At 48.9% G+C, this 18,137-nt stretch overlaps 1 protein-coding gene across 50 annotated transcripts in view; it reads right to left on the bottom strand.

Moving 5' to 3' along the window:
• The window catches only part of ARNT2 (aryl hydrocarbon receptor nuclear translocator 2), a 190,505-nt gene that overhangs the window by 132,481 nt on the left and 39,887 nt on the right, over positions 1–18,137 (bottom strand). For 39 of the 50 annotated variants that reach the window (XR_014810359.1, XR_014810360.1, XR_014810356.1 and 36 more), the window contains 2 exons: positions 13,481–13,595; positions 6,040–6,087 (listed from right to left, as the gene is read on the bottom strand). Coding sequence is in view for 35 of the 50 variants with exons in the window: in XM_084968400.1 (XP_084824526.1) it covers positions 6,040–6,087; positions 13,481–13,595 (163 nt within the window). In the remaining 15 variants the exon portion in view is untranslated. The remainder of the gene's footprint in view (positions 1–6,039; positions 6,088–13,480; positions 13,596–18,137) is intronic. The other 11 variants (XR_014810368.1, XM_084968403.1, XM_084968413.1 and 8 more) reach the window with 1 other exon arrangement.

Genomic DNA, 18,137 nt, shown 5'->3' with positions numbered 1-18,137 from the left:
TGCCCAGCGAGACTGGCGGGTACCACTACCTAGGGCTCTATGCAGAAAGGAAAGGCCTGGCAGCTTGCAGAGAGACACCGCTCAGAACGACTGATGACCCCAGAAACAAATTCCTCCCCTCCTCCACAGAGTCCTGGTGTTACCAGGTACTGTCATTTCAAATCATGGTTAATTCTGCAGGAGAAAAACAGAACGGGCTGGGGTTGCTGACCAAGGAAAGAGGGGGCCTCGAAATCACAAGTCAATGACATGACAACCAAAAATGTCTACAAAGAGTTGACTGAGCCAGAGACTTTGCTATCACGGATATCTTTACGTTTAGATTAGGTTAGAGGGTCACTGGTGAAACCCTGAAAAATATACAGACTTCTTCAGGACTGATGCAATCAGGTGTGACCTGTTGTCCCTAGAGAAATAGGTGAGAGTCCTACAGATGATGGATGGGACCTCAGGAGGGTCAGCTGGTCCCTGAAGAATGAAAGGTGAAAGGTGAAAGGTGAAGGAAGGTTCAAAGATAAGGCTAAAAAACCTACTGACCGGAGTTCGCATTGTGGCGCAATGGTTAATGAATCCGACTAGGAACCATGAGGTTGTGGGTTTGATCCCTGGCCTTGCTCAGTGGGTTAAGGATGTGGCATTGCCGTGAGCTGTGGTGTAGGTTGCAGACACGGCTCGGATCCCACGTTGCTGTGGCTGTGGCGTAGGCCAGTGGCTACAGCTCCGATTCGACCCCTAGCCTGGGAACCTCCATATGCCACAGGAGTGGCCTTAGAAAAGGCAAAAAGACAAACAACAACAACAACAACAAAAAAAACCATCGACAAACTTTCGACTCCAGGTTCACAGACAACCCCCATGCACTGTGGCTGAATTCACAGTAACAGGTATGAGATCTCCTTGCAAGACCTCCTGAGTCTTCTGAGGGAGGATGCAGAATGAGTGTGAACACGGCAAAAATCAGGTTGATAGCATGCAGTGACAAAAAATTAAAGGTTTGGGAGTAAATACTCCCTTGATCTTAAGTTACAAATCTAACACTTAAAATATTTGTTTTTCATGTTTCTTATGTTTTCATGAACATTATGCACATACACACACAGGTGTATGGACATATATATAAGGTCACGTGCAGCACGTGGTGTGTAATGTGGACTGTTGATGACAGCTCTGGGATGTCAGCTGTCCTACTTGTGAAACAGTATTCAAGATGCCACAGAGCTCAGCTGCAGGCACAGGGAGAAATCCTCGAACTCACCAGATGATCAAGCAGGTGGCCATTAAAGTAGGAAGAACCTCGAACAGCTCAGCATAATGAAAGGGTTTTGGGTGTAGGGATGCAGGATTTGCTGGGAAGAATGGGCGTCACCTCCTGGGAGACCAGGGTGGGCAGAGCAGGGACCAGCTCAAGGGGTGCTCACTCCAGCCTCCCTGGAAGGTGGGTCCGGCCCCAGTGCCACCTTCCAGGGAACACTTTCTGGTGTGTAATCACTTTTCCCAGTGGTGGAGAGCTTGCCACCATGCACTGATAACTGGAGCTCCCAGAGGTGGAGCCCTGCTGCTTCTTCAGGTCCAGCCTAGCAAGAAAAGCGGCTCCAAACCCTGGCTTCTCTGTGCTCTTTGGCAAAAATGTCTCCTCCTCTGACGCTTACACATCTCTCTCCATGAAAATCCAGGCTCCTTGATGCTGGCAGACAGTAGGACCAGCACTATCTCACTCAGCAGACTCAGCATCAGGTGGGCAGCCTGCCTGTCCCTGCACCCCTTCTCTAGCAGCCATCCCCTCCCCGCCAAGCCTCGGCCAACCTCTCCCAGAGCAGCAATCCCCCACGGTCTGAACACTGAACGAAACACAACCTCTGCATCTCCAGCTCCCTCAGATTTCCCACAAAATCAGAACATTCCCCTGCTGGCTTGTAGGGGGCAGAGGCTTACAGGTGTGCCCGGGAGGGAAGGTGGGACACCCAAGGGGGAATTCCAAGGAGGCTGGCCAGGGGAGGAAGGGATGTACAAATGTTAGGCTCCGATTGAAACTGCAGCCCACAGAATGTAAATTGGTGCAACCACTGTGGAAAACAGTATGGAGATTCCTTAGACAACTAAATATAGAATTACCGTTTGATCCAGCAATCCAACTCCTGCATCTATCCAGAGAAAACCATGACTCGAAGATACATGTACTCCAGTGTTCATTGCAGCACTATATACAATAGCCAAGACATGGAAACAACCTAAATGTCCATTAACAGAGGAGTGGATAAAGAAGATATGGTACATATACACAATGGAATATTACTCAGCCATGAAAAGGAAAGAAATAATGGCATTTGCAGCAATGTGGATGGACCTAGAAATTATCATCCTAAGTGAAGTCAGACAGTGAGACACCAACATCAAATGCTATCACTGACATGTGGAATCTAAAAAAAGGAAACAATGAACTTCTTTGCAGAAGAGATACTGACTCACAGACTTTGAAAAACTTACGGTTTCCAAGGGAGACAGGTTGGGAGGTGGGGGGAGGCGCTGAGGGTTTGGAACGGAAATGCTGTAAAACTGGGTTGTGATGATGGTACCACTATAAATGTAATAAAATTCATTGAGTAATTAAAAAAATAAATGACAGGAAACAAACGAAAAAGTAAGAGTAGATAATGGTCTAGGATGCTCATTAATCTAGTGTTCTGTAATGGAAAAAAAAAAAAAAAAACTGCAGCCCTGCAGCCCACAATCGTGGGCTGGCACCCGCTGTATTAGTATGTAGTTTCCCTTCATTTTCTCCCGTCATCAACTCTCACTCCTTCCTGGTTCCTGGTCTCACTTTCTTCCCTCTGCAGCTGGACCTAGAGCTTGACATCTTCCAAGGTCCTCTCCTCGACATCAACCCCTCACCCCCACCACCCGTCCCCCGGCTGCACCTGCTGAGCCCCCAGCCCTAGGCGCATGCGCCTTCTGTATTCTCCCGTTTCCATCCGCCTGGGCACTGCTGGAACAAAGCTGCACGCCAAGACCGTGTCTTAGTGTTTGGGGGATACAGCCTGTGCATCCTTTCAACCCAGTCATCCCAAACGTCTGTCAGGCATACCATTAAGGCTCTGTCCCCGAAACACCCAGCCCCACGCCCTGCTTAACCAGACAGGATCTGCCAGCAGAATGAACCCTCAACTCCCCGCTGACCGGCAGCGACGGCACACCCAGCTGCACCTGCACTCCCCACTTCTGCCTCTGAGCAGGGGCGGTCCTCTTGAGGGCCTTGGTCTTTCCGTCCCGTTCCCCACTCTCCTGGATCCCTCTCTCCTCATCCTCACTCCAGAAACTTCTGGATCTCTAGTTATACTCATTCTTCCCTTAAAAGGGACTCCCTCCCACCCTGCAATCCCAAATGCCCTCTTTTTATCTACATCCAAATTGCTCAGTGATCTGTCTCCACTGGTCCTCAATTCCTCATCCAAATCCTCACCCCCTAAAGTCTGGCTTCTGCCCACCCGGTCGTCGGTCCCTTTGTGTGGGAGGAGGGAACCAGCTAGTCAGCAGAGCCACATGCTGCATCTCTGCTCCCAGCGGGGCATGAACTGCGTGTGGGGGAGGCCGGAGCCCCCAGGATGTGGTGAAGCGGCCCTCAAAGCACTTCTAGCCCTGGGACCCAGGAATATGTGTGCTTGTCTGTGGGTGTGCCTGTGTGCAGTGGCTGGAAACACGCATGTGCGTGTGCATGTGTGCAATCAGGAGGCAGTGGGTAGCTTCACATCTGCCCCTTTGTTCTCCCTGAGACCGGCTGTGCTAAGGCAGGAACCAAGCCAAACTGGCTATGATTTACCTGTGTGACTGTGACCATACAGAACTGAGATGCGACATCTGAGGATAGGTCAGGCCTTTGAACTTGGGACTGCTCTCGCCAAAAGCTGGGAAAGCTGGCTGCACAAACATCAGGGGACAGAACTCACGGCAGAGCACCCTGGCTGGATTCTGAGACAGCAAACACCACTGGTGAGATGCCTGCATCTCAGCCACTCTCCCTTCCAGGGCCTCCCTCCAAGGGCTCCCTTGGCTGACTATTAAGTAGGGGAGCAGGAAACAGCGCCATGTCCACCCCTGGAAGGAGACAGCCTGGATGGAGCAGCCCGTCCAACCCTCCCCTGGGCAGCAGCCAGAGCAGCCAGCAAAGTGGGGGTGGGTGGACTCAGTCATCTCTCCGGCCGGGAGCAGCCCGGATACACCCACAGGCTGCCAGGGCTATCAGTTCTTCTACCAGCACAGACTGCAGCGGCCCCAGGCTCCCAAGGACTCAGCTCCACAAGGACCAGCGTATGTTGGAAGCACATCCCATCTCTTCCTCTGGTTTTTAACACATGGGGGAAAGGATGTGGTTCACAGAAGCCTAGGTTTGAAAACCTGCCTCACTGATGGGCTCAGGAGACAGGTGCACAGCGTCTAAGGTTTCTGCTTTTTACTGATGGGGCCCAAGACAATGCGCTCTCTGTATCCCTGCACTGTTATTTCATCACTGACGCTGATCGTCCATGTCAAACAAATGTCACTTCTCATCTCTCTCTTCCTCCTCCTCTTCTGAGACCCAGGAACCATCATTTCCTGAGGTCACGACAGCACAGAATGCTATCTCAAGGGGAATTCTGACTCAGAGAAATTAGAAGTCATTGTTTCCTTATAAAAGAGAGGCTGTGTAAGGCAAGAGCAAACTAGGATGGGGAGATGTGTGCCCAAAGTCCCGAGGCTAGCTCCCTTTTAGGAACAAAGTACCCACTGCTATTAAAACTTATCCCAAGAGATGGGTGGACATCCAAGGAGAGGCTCTGCCTGCACCGAGGGAAAAACAATACACGCCTTTGCTATTGAAACGCGTGTCTTGTTTTGGTTGGCAGCTCCGGGGTCGTTAGAGATCAAAGCGTGCTCCCCCTCCTCTCTGTCTTGCCCGAGCTGAAGCGGGAGGCTGAGCGGCAAAGTTCCCTGAGAGGAAAGTGTATCAAATGACCAGACTTCCTATGGACTCGGAGGCTCTGGGAAGCCCAGGAAGAGGGACAAGATGCATGTTCCTCTTGGATTTGGGGAGAGGGTGCATGATTCACACCCACAACATGGGTAAAAGGAAGCCCACCCAAAACAACTGCCCTGGGGAAGAGCAAACTGGGGGGATCCAGTTCACCCATCCAGGGCTCAAGATGCACTTCGTTCCTCTAAAAACTTTGATAAAATAACTGAGGCTGACGATCCAAAAGGTGCACTGCACATGCAGAGAAAGGGACCCGTCACCTAGGGTAGGTTTTCAAATTCATCAACAACCAAGACTTAGCAAGGCTTGGGTGCTGGGGAGGAATGTCAAGCCAGGCCCTTCCATAAGGAAATTGAGTACAGGTGGGAATCTTGCTAAGATTGATGGAATGATCTTTGCTGTTCTCTCGACATGGCCAAACTTCCTACCCTAACTTCAAACAAAACAAAAAGAACCATGCAGCTGGACCCGCCTTATCCTTCAAGTATGTAATACTCTACCACCAGCGACATCCATGGTCCAGCATCCTTCTGTGAGGCAGTCTGTACCTCGGACAGCCCACAGAGCCTACTTAGAGATGCTGTCATGTGGCCAGAAAGTGATATAGCTCTAAGGAACTCAAGGTCCAGTTTTCTAACCTACATCCAGAACAGGACCACCCAGGTTTCTTATATTTCTCCTTATTTTCCGTGGTAGGAGAAGAAGCTTTATCCTGATTGTTTTTCTGAACTTGAAATCTAGGTCTGTCATTTAAAACAAAGGAATCCATTAAAGTTGGCAGTCCGTGTTTCATGCAGAAAGCCAACAGAGTTAATACCTTGTTACTTAACTCTTGATCATCTAGGCTGGGATATAGCAAGTACACTACCAGTTTCCTGTCTCTGGGCCAAATACTGACAAAGAATGAGGGACAGGGAAGGGAGTCCCACTCCAGGCAACAGCTGTTTTTCAATGACAAAAGGCATTTCGATCTCTCTATATCCCAGTAAGGTGATAGCTGGCTATTGGTTTAGGTCTAAGGAACACAAACTCACCTTGAAAATTTGCTGGGACCTTCGCCATCTTCATCATCAAAGTCCATTCTGAAAAGTCAAGGTCACCAGTGAGCATTCACGTCAGGTAGAACATTTAACTGGTAACACGAGCCGCTGGCACAGAGCGGGCTTTATCCCGTCAGACTGCTGTCCCACCGTCCCCACGCCTGGCGCTGCAGAAACACAGTGTCTCTGCACAGTCCCTGGACAGCTTCGGGACAAGAAAGATGACATGAAAGGTCTTCAATACGAGTGCCTTTATGGGAGTTCCTGTCGTGGCACAGTGCTTAACGAATCCAACTAGGAACCATGAGGTTGCGGGTTCGATCCCTGCCCTTGCTCAGTGGGTTAAGGATCTGGCATTGCCATGAGCTGTGGTGTAGGTCGCAGACATGGCTCGGATCCCACGTTGCTGTGGCTGTGGTGTAGGCTGACAGCTATAGCTCCGATTAGACCCCTAGCCTGGGAACCTCCATATGCCGTGGGAGCGGCCCAAGAAATGGCAAAAAGACAAAAAAAAAAAAAAAAAAAAAAAAAGAAAAGACGAGTGCCTTTATGTATGTGGTTGGGGACTTTTGCCGCAGTGCAGAAATGTCAACTCGACCCCTCGAGAACCCTACACGGGCCGCCAATGGGTTGCTTAGGCTGTGCTGGAAAAGTCAACACCCCTGGTCTCCCATCATCTTTGGGGATACCTGCTCCCCTCCAGTTCATTTATTCTACCCCGAGACTTCCTTCCTACATTACCTAGCAAAGCTCCGGGGGGGGGTGGGGAGTGTCAAAACCAGAACGTTTTAAGGACAATAAAGGGATCATGAGGGAAAGAAGACACACTACTGGTGGCCCATGTAAGGATCTGGCTGGTCTTGTTGAGTCCAAGTGATAAAGGCATTTCAGGCCATCATCTTATAAACTCCAGGTCTCAGTATATGGGTGTGGGAGGGGGAAACAGCTGTTCGAAGCCTAAGCGGCTCAACGTGGCTATTTGCTTATTGAAACTCACCAAAGAAAGACTCAGATGCTTACCTTACCGGGCCCCTCTAAATAAACATAAAACAAAAAGTCTTAATAGATATTTGTTTAACTGATATCCCAGACTCTCCTTCTCAGAAACCCAGTCCTTGTTAAGGTCAACTAATTTTACCCTTGGGGACGCTGGAGCAGACTGGGTACTTAATTAGGATAAAGTGTCCCCAGAGTCTTTGGGAACAAAATGAGAAACAGGACAGATGTCCGGGCTGTCCTGGACATTGAGGGGGAGTGCGGGTCTCACAGCCAGGGCGTTCCCCATCTTGTTCTTTGTGCGACTGATGGACAGAAGGGGTGCTGTTCCCTCAGACTCTGAGCAGAAGGGAGGCCAGCCTGCCTGGCAGCCAGGGTGGAGAAGTCCCTTCTCAGAACACCCAGCACAAGAATGGCAGGTGTGCTCAAGGGCCAGAGCTACCCATGCCTGGGCTGTTGGCCCCACAGGGAGGGTGCTTCCTATCCTCAGCTCTAAGGGTGGGACCCCACTGGGTAATGGGTGACAAGGGGAAAGCACAGGGCACCCAGGCCACCAGGAAAGGCCACGCACACTGTACAGGAAGAACCGTTCCTGCATAAGCACCTGTGAGAAGCCCCTAATAAGATACAGCATATTCTCTAGGCTTTGGAGTAACATGGGGGACCTAGGTCAGGGGACTGGTATTACACAGGGAAGAAGAACACTTTCTTCTTTAAAATGCTATCCTTTTAATAGTGTTTTATGTGCAGTGTGGCCAGAATTCTCATCTGGGCATCAGTCTGTGGGGGAGGACCTGATGAAATTCACTGCCAGTTTGGGATCCCTGATTTCCACGGGGGCTCGAACTAGCTGCTGGGAATGAAAGAACAAATGGAGTTAGATAACTGAGAGAGATGGCCACAAGGATAACAAAAATACCTCTGCACAAAGAGAAGGGGAGGCAGGGAAGAAAAGTGACAAGAAAGGGAAAATAGAGTTAAAAGACCATCCGCCCATTAGTGGGAGACAACCATGCACCTCCTACAATACAGACAGGGCGACCAGGCACCAGACAGCAGCTGCACAATTGTCTGTGTTGTGGGAAGATGTGGGCTGAACACATGAATTTCTAAATGAAGTCAAGTCATCAGTTTTCTGCTTAGTTACTAAGCCACCGCCTCACCTTTCCTGAAAATGACACCTGGGAGATAAGCACCAAAGAGTCTGCTCGGGGAGCACTGTGCCTTTGCGGAGCCGCAGAACCACACTGCCACCCAGTGTTCATCATGGGTAAGAGCGACTCTGCTGTGGACACGAGGCTTAATAATACCCTGGGCTGTCAACAGTTGCATGTGAAGAAAAAGAAATCGCATTTTCAAAATTCCAATGGATTTATGCAAGCCTTGAGCAAAACCTCAAGTGGGTGTGAGATGTACAGTTATCTTTAAAATGCCTTTCAGCTCAAATTGATATGAGTGTGATAATCCGGCTCCTGCGAGACGCCATTTATTAGTCAGCGGTTCCTCCTCAGCCTGCATGATCTTTGGGGCATTTAGGGTGACCAATCGTCCTGATTTTCCCCGACTGAGGGATTCGTGAGGTAGAGGACCTCAGTGTTAAACCTGGGAAAGTCCCGGGCCAACTACACAGATAGTTGGTCCCCGTGGTTTCCGTAAGGACAGCTCAGGTCTGTGCCCGGTCCTCATGCAGCAGGCAGATGGGGAGGTGAGGCACAGGGCAACTGGTCCCAGCTGGGACCAGGTCAGCCCACCTGAGCAGAGGGTATAAGAGAGGATGGCTGGGCTCTGGAGCCAGAGTTTTCTAGGGGCTGTGGAAAACGTAGCAGGATTTGTCTGTGAAAAATTAGGGACCACAAAACTGTGCCTTCCCGGCTGTGCAGATGCTGCAGTCACATCTCGTCCTTCTGAAAAGTGTGACATGGAGATGGACTCAGGAGAGAAGTCAGGACATAACAAATCCTCAGGGTCACTCACTTGACCCCCAAAGCAGGCTCACTGCTCACAGGCCACACAGAGAAAATCAGCTTCTGAGGACAAAGGAGCTTTTGGAGGAGTGCTTGCAAAAGGCTGCCTCCGGGTCTTCTGCCACCACGGCAAATGCGCCGCTGTGAACATGACCGCAATAGCTATGTTTATTTCTTCTGCTATAAAACCTCTGAGTAAATCATCTCTTATTTTATGTCTTTTCTGTGTCTCAACTACACTGAAACATCTGGATAATAAAAAGGAAAAATCAAAATATGACTTTTAAGTCCCGTTGTGTTCACCTTAAAGAATTCGGTACAATAAGTGGATAACAAAAGAGTCCTCCAACGGTGGTTTGAAATGCGTTTTACCCGTCAATTTACATGAATAAAAAGCTGTGCAAGTCACTTCGGAGCCTGCCCCTGGTTAAGAGTGAGGGATGTGAATCTGCCCTACAGTGACTGTGTCATAATAATAATGATGCATCATCAACGATGAGTCACCAAGCGATTCACTTGTGCTCTCATGAGAAAGGATGTGAGGCCGTGCCAGTGAGGCTGGCTCTAGAGCAGCAGCAAAGGAGTGACCCCGGGCCAGCTCATAATATCTGCTGACAAAAAGGGAAGTGACATGGGTGCCGGCAAATGTCCTTTCTTCAGAGCCTGGATCAGGCGGCTGGGGCTATAGCGACATCACGGCATAAATGCAAACCCAGCCGAATACCTGCTTATGTGCTGTGAACTGTATTTAACCACAGTCCAGCAGCCGTGGGGTTACACCGGAGGGCAATACCAGTCTGCTGGCTGTGCACACTTTGGAAACCGTCTGCCTCAAGAATGATATTTGAGAAGCCCAGCATTTGATTCCAAGGCAGTGGGAAGGTGCTGGTACATCCAGGTACCACAGCCTCCCTCCTCCCTCCTTAAGGGCTGGCTCTGGGGCACAGCCGCTGTCTAATCTAATCACAGCCACTTCCCAGTCACTGTAAAAGCACCCATGTGCGAGTTCCCTTCATGGCTCAGCGGTTAATGAACCCGACTAGCATCCATGAGGACGCAGGTCCAATCCCTGGCCTCGCTCAGTGGGTTATGGATCCAGCGCTGCCATAAGCTGTGATGTAGGTCGCAGATGCAGCTCGGAACTGGTGTTGCTGTGGCTGTGGTGTAGGCTGGCAGCTGCAGATCTGATTCGACCCCTAGCCTTGGAACCTCCATATGCTGTGGGTGCGGCCCTAAAAAGGCAAAAAAAAAAAGGGAAAAAAAGGCATCCATGGGCCCTGTGGGTGCCCCCCCCCCATCCCCTCCCTGAGATCAGGGCATTCTTGACAAAGATGCAGTCCAGGTGACTTGCTTCTGCTCTTTTCTCTCACACATGTGGAATCACTTTTCAAAGAATCTGAAACTTCTGAACCTTCACCTTGTGTCCCCACTGCTAGCAGAGCACGCAGCTGGCTAAGACGCCGACTGGGGAAGGCTGTCCGGGGAGTGGAAAGAACATTCAGCCCAGAGGATCCAGGGCATCGGGCCAGGCATGTGGCCGGGGATCCAAACCCCACGAGGGGTCAGTTCTACTCGGCTCGGAGACACTGGGGCGGCCTGGGTGGTTATCCTGGGAAGCTGGGACATGTTCCCTCCGCCAAAATAACCAGGTCAGAGTGGGAGGACCTAGGCAGGGACTGGGGGGGTGGGGGGTGTAAGGTCTGTGCCTCCTCCTGTTTCCCCTCTCCCTCCACCCCCCACTTTGTCTCTCCTTCTCTCCCTCTGTGTGTCTCCAACTGCGCCCCACATTTGCTCGCGGAGAGGAAGAAAAGCAGCGAGGCGGTGACCAGGGCGTGTGGACAGACATGCCCTGTGCAGGAGCAGGGGCCCCACCTTGGGGTGGCCTGTTTTTTGCTGAATGCGCTGTCCATCAGGGTCTCCTTGGTCCTCAGTGTATGGGCTGTGGTCAGAGGCGTGTTAGCACCGTTGTGGCTGTTCTAGAACGGCGGTGGCCTCCATCACAGAATTCCAGCAAAACATATAAAAATATCAGATGTAAACATTACTATGGAGCGAGTTTCTGTTACGGCTCCATGAACCCGACTAGTATCCATGAGGATGGATGCGGGTTCCATCCCTGGCCTCGCTCAGTGGGTTGAGGATCTGGCGTTGCTGCGGCTGTGGTGGAGGCTGGCAGCTGCAGCTCCGATTTGACCCCCAGCATGGGAACTTCCATATGCTGCAGGTGTGGCCCTAAAAAGCAAACAAATAAACAAACAAACAAAACAAAAAGGACTATGGAAATGGCCCTGTAAAGATGGAGATCTCCCTGCTTAGACACAGAGGATGCGCCCCTAATCGTGGGGGCTGAGCAGAGGGAAGCAAGGTTTGCTTTCTCCTCCTGCTGATGGGGGAAAAGGAAGCAGACACACAGGCTCCAGGAACTGACAATGGAGTGCAAGCCTTGGGAGGAGGTCCCTGACCTGCCTTGGGAGGCTGGAGCCCTCAGAAGGCCAGTGGTGTGTTGGCAGTTGCTGTTTGGCCCCTTGAATCTCATTTCTTTTCTTGCTGTTGTGATTCCTGAGCTTAAGTGGAACTAACTTGAGGCTCTGTCTCGGCCCCCCTGGGTCGCCCTCCACCTCTGTTGTTACTTGGCGTCTGTGTGATCTGGTCAGAAAGGGGGCAGCTTGGAGGACTTCTTCAGAAAAGAGACTGAGCCCACTCTCCACCATCAGCTCAGAGGGCAAGCAGAAGTCAGGTCTGGATGCCAGGCTTGTGTCAGGAATAGGAAGGCAGAGGAGGGAAGTAGCCTTGGTGCACTGCAGCCCCGTCCCCAGCAGACCCAGCACACACTCTGCGGGAGGGGTCGGGTAGCAGAAACCCCTGGCAGAGGCTTGGAGACAGAGACAACTCCCCTGCACCAAGGAGAGGGCTCCTTGTCCTGTAAACCCTGGGCATCTCTGCCTGCCCTTGGCCCTGGCCCAGCCTTCTTTCCTTCATCAAAGAGCCCCGAGCCAGCCTCTTCTTAAAAAGGATGGGCCAACCAATAGGACTCTGGCCCCAGGGAATGGAAGTTAGCATGGATATTTTAAACATTTTTAAAAGAGCTGGAATCTTAAAAAAAAACCCCAAAAAACAGTAAGTTGATATGTTGACAGCAAGTGCATTCTTTTAACAACCCGGAGTCCACTGAGCTTAGCACCTAGTTAGCAAGAATAGCTGGTTAAAGTAGGACGGCTGGATTTGCAGTAAGCCCCAGAGGCAGGCTGCTGCTTTATTACAAAGCTGATCTGAAGAGTTTTGCCCCAGACATCATACTGCTCCTTATAGCTCTACTGGTCCTGCTGTAAAACGGATGGCAGCTGTGGACAGAGAACTGGCTGCATCCACACCCTGGGAGGGACAGAGTGGGACCAAGAGAAAGCCGGGTAACCACCCTGGCTGACCCTCTCAATAATCCCCCAAATCTTAGCCCCTCTTTTGAAGACAACTGCTCTACACAGCAGCGGTCTTTTTACCAACTGAAATTATGATGCTGAGGATGCTTTTTCATCCAACCCTATTCCATTCCAGATCCTCATACCCACCTGCCCCCCACCCCACCCCTGTCCTGCCCCCTTTAAGAATCACACTGGTTTAGAGGAAATGCTCAGATTTAAAATGCTGGACCATTTTACAAATGAGACGGATCCTTGTCTTCCTGGGGAGACCGGTGTTATGGGAAATTGCCTTAGTAGGACAAATTGATTCCGCTTCATGAGTAACTTTGTATATCAAATATTTCATTGAAAATAAAATTGATTCATTAAGGAAAGGGGTGGGTGGCTAAACAGAGTCTATCTGAAAATATCCTTTATGTTTTTCCTGCAGGGATATGTGTTGGATGGTTTGTTCCTTAGATCTGCTGCAGATATTATACATTATGAGTAGATGACTGTTTTCAGATTCCACCTTCTCAAGAGTGATGGTGTTTCTGGTCCTACCGGAAATCATCATTGTTACCAACGTCACCTGCAGAGCAGGTTACAATGTAAGCTTCAGGAACTGGGCTAGAGCCAGTGTTTTGGAAAGGAATTCCTGAACACCACCTAGCGATGACTGGTAGCTCAAGCAAAGGAGAGAAGGCGCCAGAGGGATCCTTGCTGCCTACAGGAGCTGACGCTCCACCTGCAGGGCTGTCCTCCAGCTGAGAGGCTGGGGTGGGGGGATGAGTGAGTCCCCTCCCTTGGAGAGATGGCCTGAGCGAGGCCCAGCAGGATCCAGAGTCCTTCTCACCAGGAGGACAAGCAAGCAGAAGTCCCCAGCTGGGTGCCAAGGCCTGAAAACACTTAGAGGCAAATCACATGCATAGTTAGGAATTTTGCACAATCTAAACAGGATGCGCACTGCTGAGCTTTTAGTCTCCAGGAGGGGGAGAGACAATATTTTCCTAACAGGTCAAGAGTGTTGCTCAACATATGAGAAGCCCAGTTCCTGGAAACGCCGAGATTGCTTACCCGGAACGCCGTTTTCCTCCTCGGGCAGGCATGGCCCCAGCCATCCTCACCTGTCCAGTGGCTGCCATGGGGGCAACGGGCAATGTCACCGATCCAGGGATGTCCGAAGCCATTTCTGGAATTCAGCAAAGGGGAGAGGCTTGGTTAATGCCAGAAAAGTCTGGGAACAAGCAAGAAAATTGTCCGGTGGACCAAAAGCACCACCTGGGAGGAGAACTCAGGGACCTGCGTCCTGGGCCCATCACTGGTCACGTGACGCAGGTGAGCCCATTCCATCTGGGTGGTGCCTTTCTCCTCTGGAAAAGGGTATCCCTGGGCAGGATGTCCATGTTTAGTTTAGATGGGAAAACAGAGTTCAGGCAACTAACTTAGCCGCTTTCATAAAGGACTCCTGTCTCCTGTCACCTGGAGGCAGGTAAGACATCCAAGAATCTAGGTGCATAGAACCACTGTTTGTCCCAAATCCTGGGAGTCCACGTGGGGCAAACCCAGAGAGCCAAGAGAGCCAAACCCTGTGGCCACGCTGCTGCTGATAACCGGTCTGCACCCCGGGCATCTGTGTTCAAGTGGAAAGATGGTTCTCTATCCTAAATCTGGACTCAGAACTTCTGGATACAGAGCCCCTGCCTGGCCCTCCATTCATGAGAAGGACAGTGACGTCCAAAGCCCTGAAAAGCATCACCTCAGGCTGCACCATGAGCCAGTGACAAGGGCTCTCCACAGGCAGGCCCTTTCCAGGAAGAAATATTAATATAAACAAAAAGAAGGTCTGGCATGAGATGAGAGTACCTTTCCTGTGCATCATTACCATAATATATTATCTCTTAGGAGTGGGAAATTTTTGGACACTGCTTAAGGCCATGGTAAGCATCCCTAGGCTCAAAGAAACCACAGAGTTACAGAGTTTCTCCTTCTCACTTTGTGGAAAGCTCCAGAACTCAGGGCACCCTCTCTTCAGACCACTAAACAGCAAGAGCAATACTCCAGCAGCCTCTCTGATCCTGTTTATTGTTCCTGGGAAGGCCTTCCCCAGGGCTCGCTCTCCTCCGCAGGGGCAGAAGGAAAGCAAGAGTCTATGACAACGTATTTCAGAAAGACAGGTGGGGATAAATGCGAGACCCGAGCCCCTGTTGGTGAAGCAATGCTGGTGATGCTCAGAAGCCTGACTGCCCTCTGCCTCCTCTCAGAACCCACGGCGGCATCAGACAGCTGACCCACCGTTCCGTCCAAAGACACTGTGTTTAATAAACATACGCCAAGGGCAGCTTGACCTATTCCACTCAAAACTTCTGAAGAAGAATTCCATAGTACTAATAAACAAAGTCTTAATTTAGCTACTCTACTGTGTTCATAAAAATTGGAAAGCTATTACAATTTTTTTTTAAACCAATGTACACACTGGAAGGTACTCCAGGAAAAAAAAAAAAAGTCCCTTTCTTAAAATAATGCTCTCCCCTTTAGACAATCAATGTAGTGGACCTGAAACATTTAGACAACATGAACAGCAACAACTTAATAACCGTATCATCTGCCTGCTTCTGATAAGAAATCTGCAATTTTTTTTTTTTTTCTGAAATGAAGGCTAAAAAAAGCATGTTGAGTCCATTAAGTCCCCAAAGTGAATGGCTGAATCACTGCCAGCACAAACATGGACAAAAACGTAAGTCACCACTTCCCAAAGGAAGTCCCAAAGGACATCAAGCCCTAAAGCTTCTCCAAGGACAGGGGTTTCATGGTCCAACAGGTTAGGGAAAAGCCACACACCTATCCCCCTTCTCGGAGATGCCGATGTCCACTAAAAACATACTGAGAAGTCCCAATATACGGTTTGTTAGTCACAGTTTGTTTAATTAACACTGCATATCATAATGGTCTTTCCTCGTGAAAACTCGTTAAAATGTGTTATCTCCACAGCTAATATTCCATGCAACACTAGTTTATGTATTTTATGATTTTATTTTATTTTGTCTTTTTAGGGACGCACCCACAGCATATAGAGGTTCCCAGACTAGTGGGTGAATCAGAGCTACAGCTGCCGGCCTACACCATAGCCACAGTCACAGCAACTCGGGATCCGAGCCGTGTCTGCAACCTACACCACAGCTCATGGCAATGCTGGATCCTTAACCCACTGAGCAAGTCCAGGGATCGCTTCTACAGAATGCATCCCACACAAATACAGAAAGACGGAGGCTCACCATCTTCAATGTCCCAAACTACCCTTACCCAAGAAGCACTGCTAAGAACGCCTGACACATTCCAGTTCTAGTTCTTCTCTTGGCATCTGCATTTGTGTATCTTGTACCCATTTCTCTACTGAGATTCAGAGGTTCTTATTTATTTGCATGATCTCTCTTTTCTTTTCTTTTTTTTTTTTTTTCTTTTTTTGGTCTTTTTGTCTTTATAGGGCCGCACCTGCACCATATGGAGGTTCCAAGGCTATGGGTCTAATCGGAGCTGTAGCCGCTGGCCTACACCACAGCCACAGCCACAGCCACAGCCATGCCAGATCCAAGCCGCACCTGTGACCTACACCACAGCTCACGGCAACGCTGGATCCTTAACCCACTGAGCAAGGCCAGGGATCGAACCCGCAACCTCATGGTTCCTAGTCGGATTCGTTTCCACGGCGCCACCATAGAAACTCTTGCTCTCTCTTTTCTAATAAAGAAATTAGAGCTTTGTCATGTTTTCTGAAAATACTTTATGCTATTTCCCCGCTCTGTTGCTTGCTTTTTAGGTTGAAAGATTTTTTAATACTAGAGACGGCATTATGCTGCAGACTTTTAAGAAGATGGGTTGGTCGGCTTGGGTTGCCATAACAAAACACTACAGACCGGGTGGTCTAAACAAGAGAAATGAATTTTCTCACAGTCTGGGGCCTGGGAAGCCCAAGGTCAATGTGCCAGCCAGTCCCGCTGCCGGTGAGAATTCTCTTCTTGGCTTATAGACATCCATCTTCTCTTTGTGTTGTCACATGTTCCCTTGCTATGAGGCCACACCGATCCTAGGGCCTTACTCTCACCACCTCTTTTAACCTCAATTACCTCCTACAAGCTCTATCTTCGAATAAGTCACATTGGGGGTTTGGGGAGATACAATTCAATTCACAGCAGAGGAAAAGATGAATTGTTGCAACCTCATTAATTGGGGAGTTCTTCCTTTTCCCCTGAAACTTTTTGATGCTCCTTCTGTCCTATTTTTTTTTTCTCCTTTTCTTTTTTTCTTTTTTTTTTTTGGTTGCACTCACTGTATGTGGAAGTTCCCAGGCCAGGGATGGAACCTGCACCACAGCAGTGACCAGACTGGATCCTTAACCCACTGAGCCACAAGAGAACTCCCCTTTATTTTACCTGAACATAGAAAATGTGTCTGTTTCTAGAATAACTATCTTTTTTGTCAACTACCCAGTTATCTACACTGCACCATTATAACATATGTAGTGATGCAAGTTTCTCACACTATTCTTACCTTTCAGAATTATCTCTGTTCTTCTTCTGGCTTATTCTTCCACTTAAATTTTAGAGTAATTTGAAAAAGATATAAAATTTAACCTTCGGGAATTAATTGTATTATCTTGAACCTACAAATTAATTTGGGGAAAAAATGACATTTTTGCAATAATGAGAATTTTCTTTTGTCTTTCTTTCGTTCTCTCTTTTTTTTTTTTTTTTTTTTTGCTTTTAGAGCCACACCTGTGGCATATGGAGGTTCCCAGGCTAGGGGTCCAACTGGAGCTACAGCTGCTAGCCTACACCATAGCCACAGCAATGCAGGATCCGAGCTGAGTCTGCCACCTACACCACAGCTCACGGCAATGCCAGATTCCTAACCCACTCATCAAAGCCAGGGACTGAACCCAAAACCTCATGGTTCCTAGTCAGATTCCTTTCCACTGAGCCACGACAGGAACTCCAAACTCCAATAATGAGAATTTTCGATCAAGAATAGACACATGCCTATAATTCACTCAAGACTTCCTTTCTAGCTCAATAAAGTTTTTCATTTTCATCATACAGGTCCCCCAAATTTCCCACATTGCTTAGTTCTGGATACTGTGCATTGTTATTATGATGTGATATTGCATGGTGTATTGTATCATTGCATTTCCCAGATTATTCCCTAACTCATTAGCAGCTAAAACGATTGTGTTAGGACAACTCTGTCATAACTGAGGTCAACTGATTTGACCCGCAGCTAAGGTAGGTGCTGTCTTCCCCACCCTTGCTGTTCTGTGTATCTAGTTTCCTTTCAAAATTTGCATACCCAGTTTAAAGAGTTTCTAGGACTATTACCATGTATTCTATCATTTCACCATTAAAAAAATTGTTCTAATAATGTGCCACTAATTCTCCTGAATTTTCTAATTTTACAAATTCTATGGTCTACAAATAATGATACTATTTTCTCACTTCAACTAGTTAAATGTTTAATTTCTCTTCATGTCTTGTGTCACCGACCAGAACTTCCAGAATATTCAGTAATAATGACCCATAATTAGGTAACAGAAAAGCCATAGTGCTTTGCAGTGAAACCTACTTGGTTTCAAATCACAACTCAAACACTCCCTAGCAATCATCTACTTTAAAGGATCATTTTTAAGATGAGAGAGAATGGATGTGAAGAGCCTAACACAGGGCCTGGGAGGCATGCTTGA

This window comes from Sus scrofa, chromosome 7, assembly GCF_054392235.1.
Source record: "Sus scrofa isolate SSC_HxYL_T2T_F1_AM1 chromosome 7, Sscrofa_HxYL_maternal_Yorkshire_Landrace_v2.0, whole genome shotgun sequence".
NCBI classification, from domain to species: Eukaryota; Metazoa; Chordata; class Mammalia; order Artiodactyla; family Suidae; genus Sus; species Sus scrofa.
This window is presented reverse-complemented; position numbering and strand designations above follow the sequence as displayed.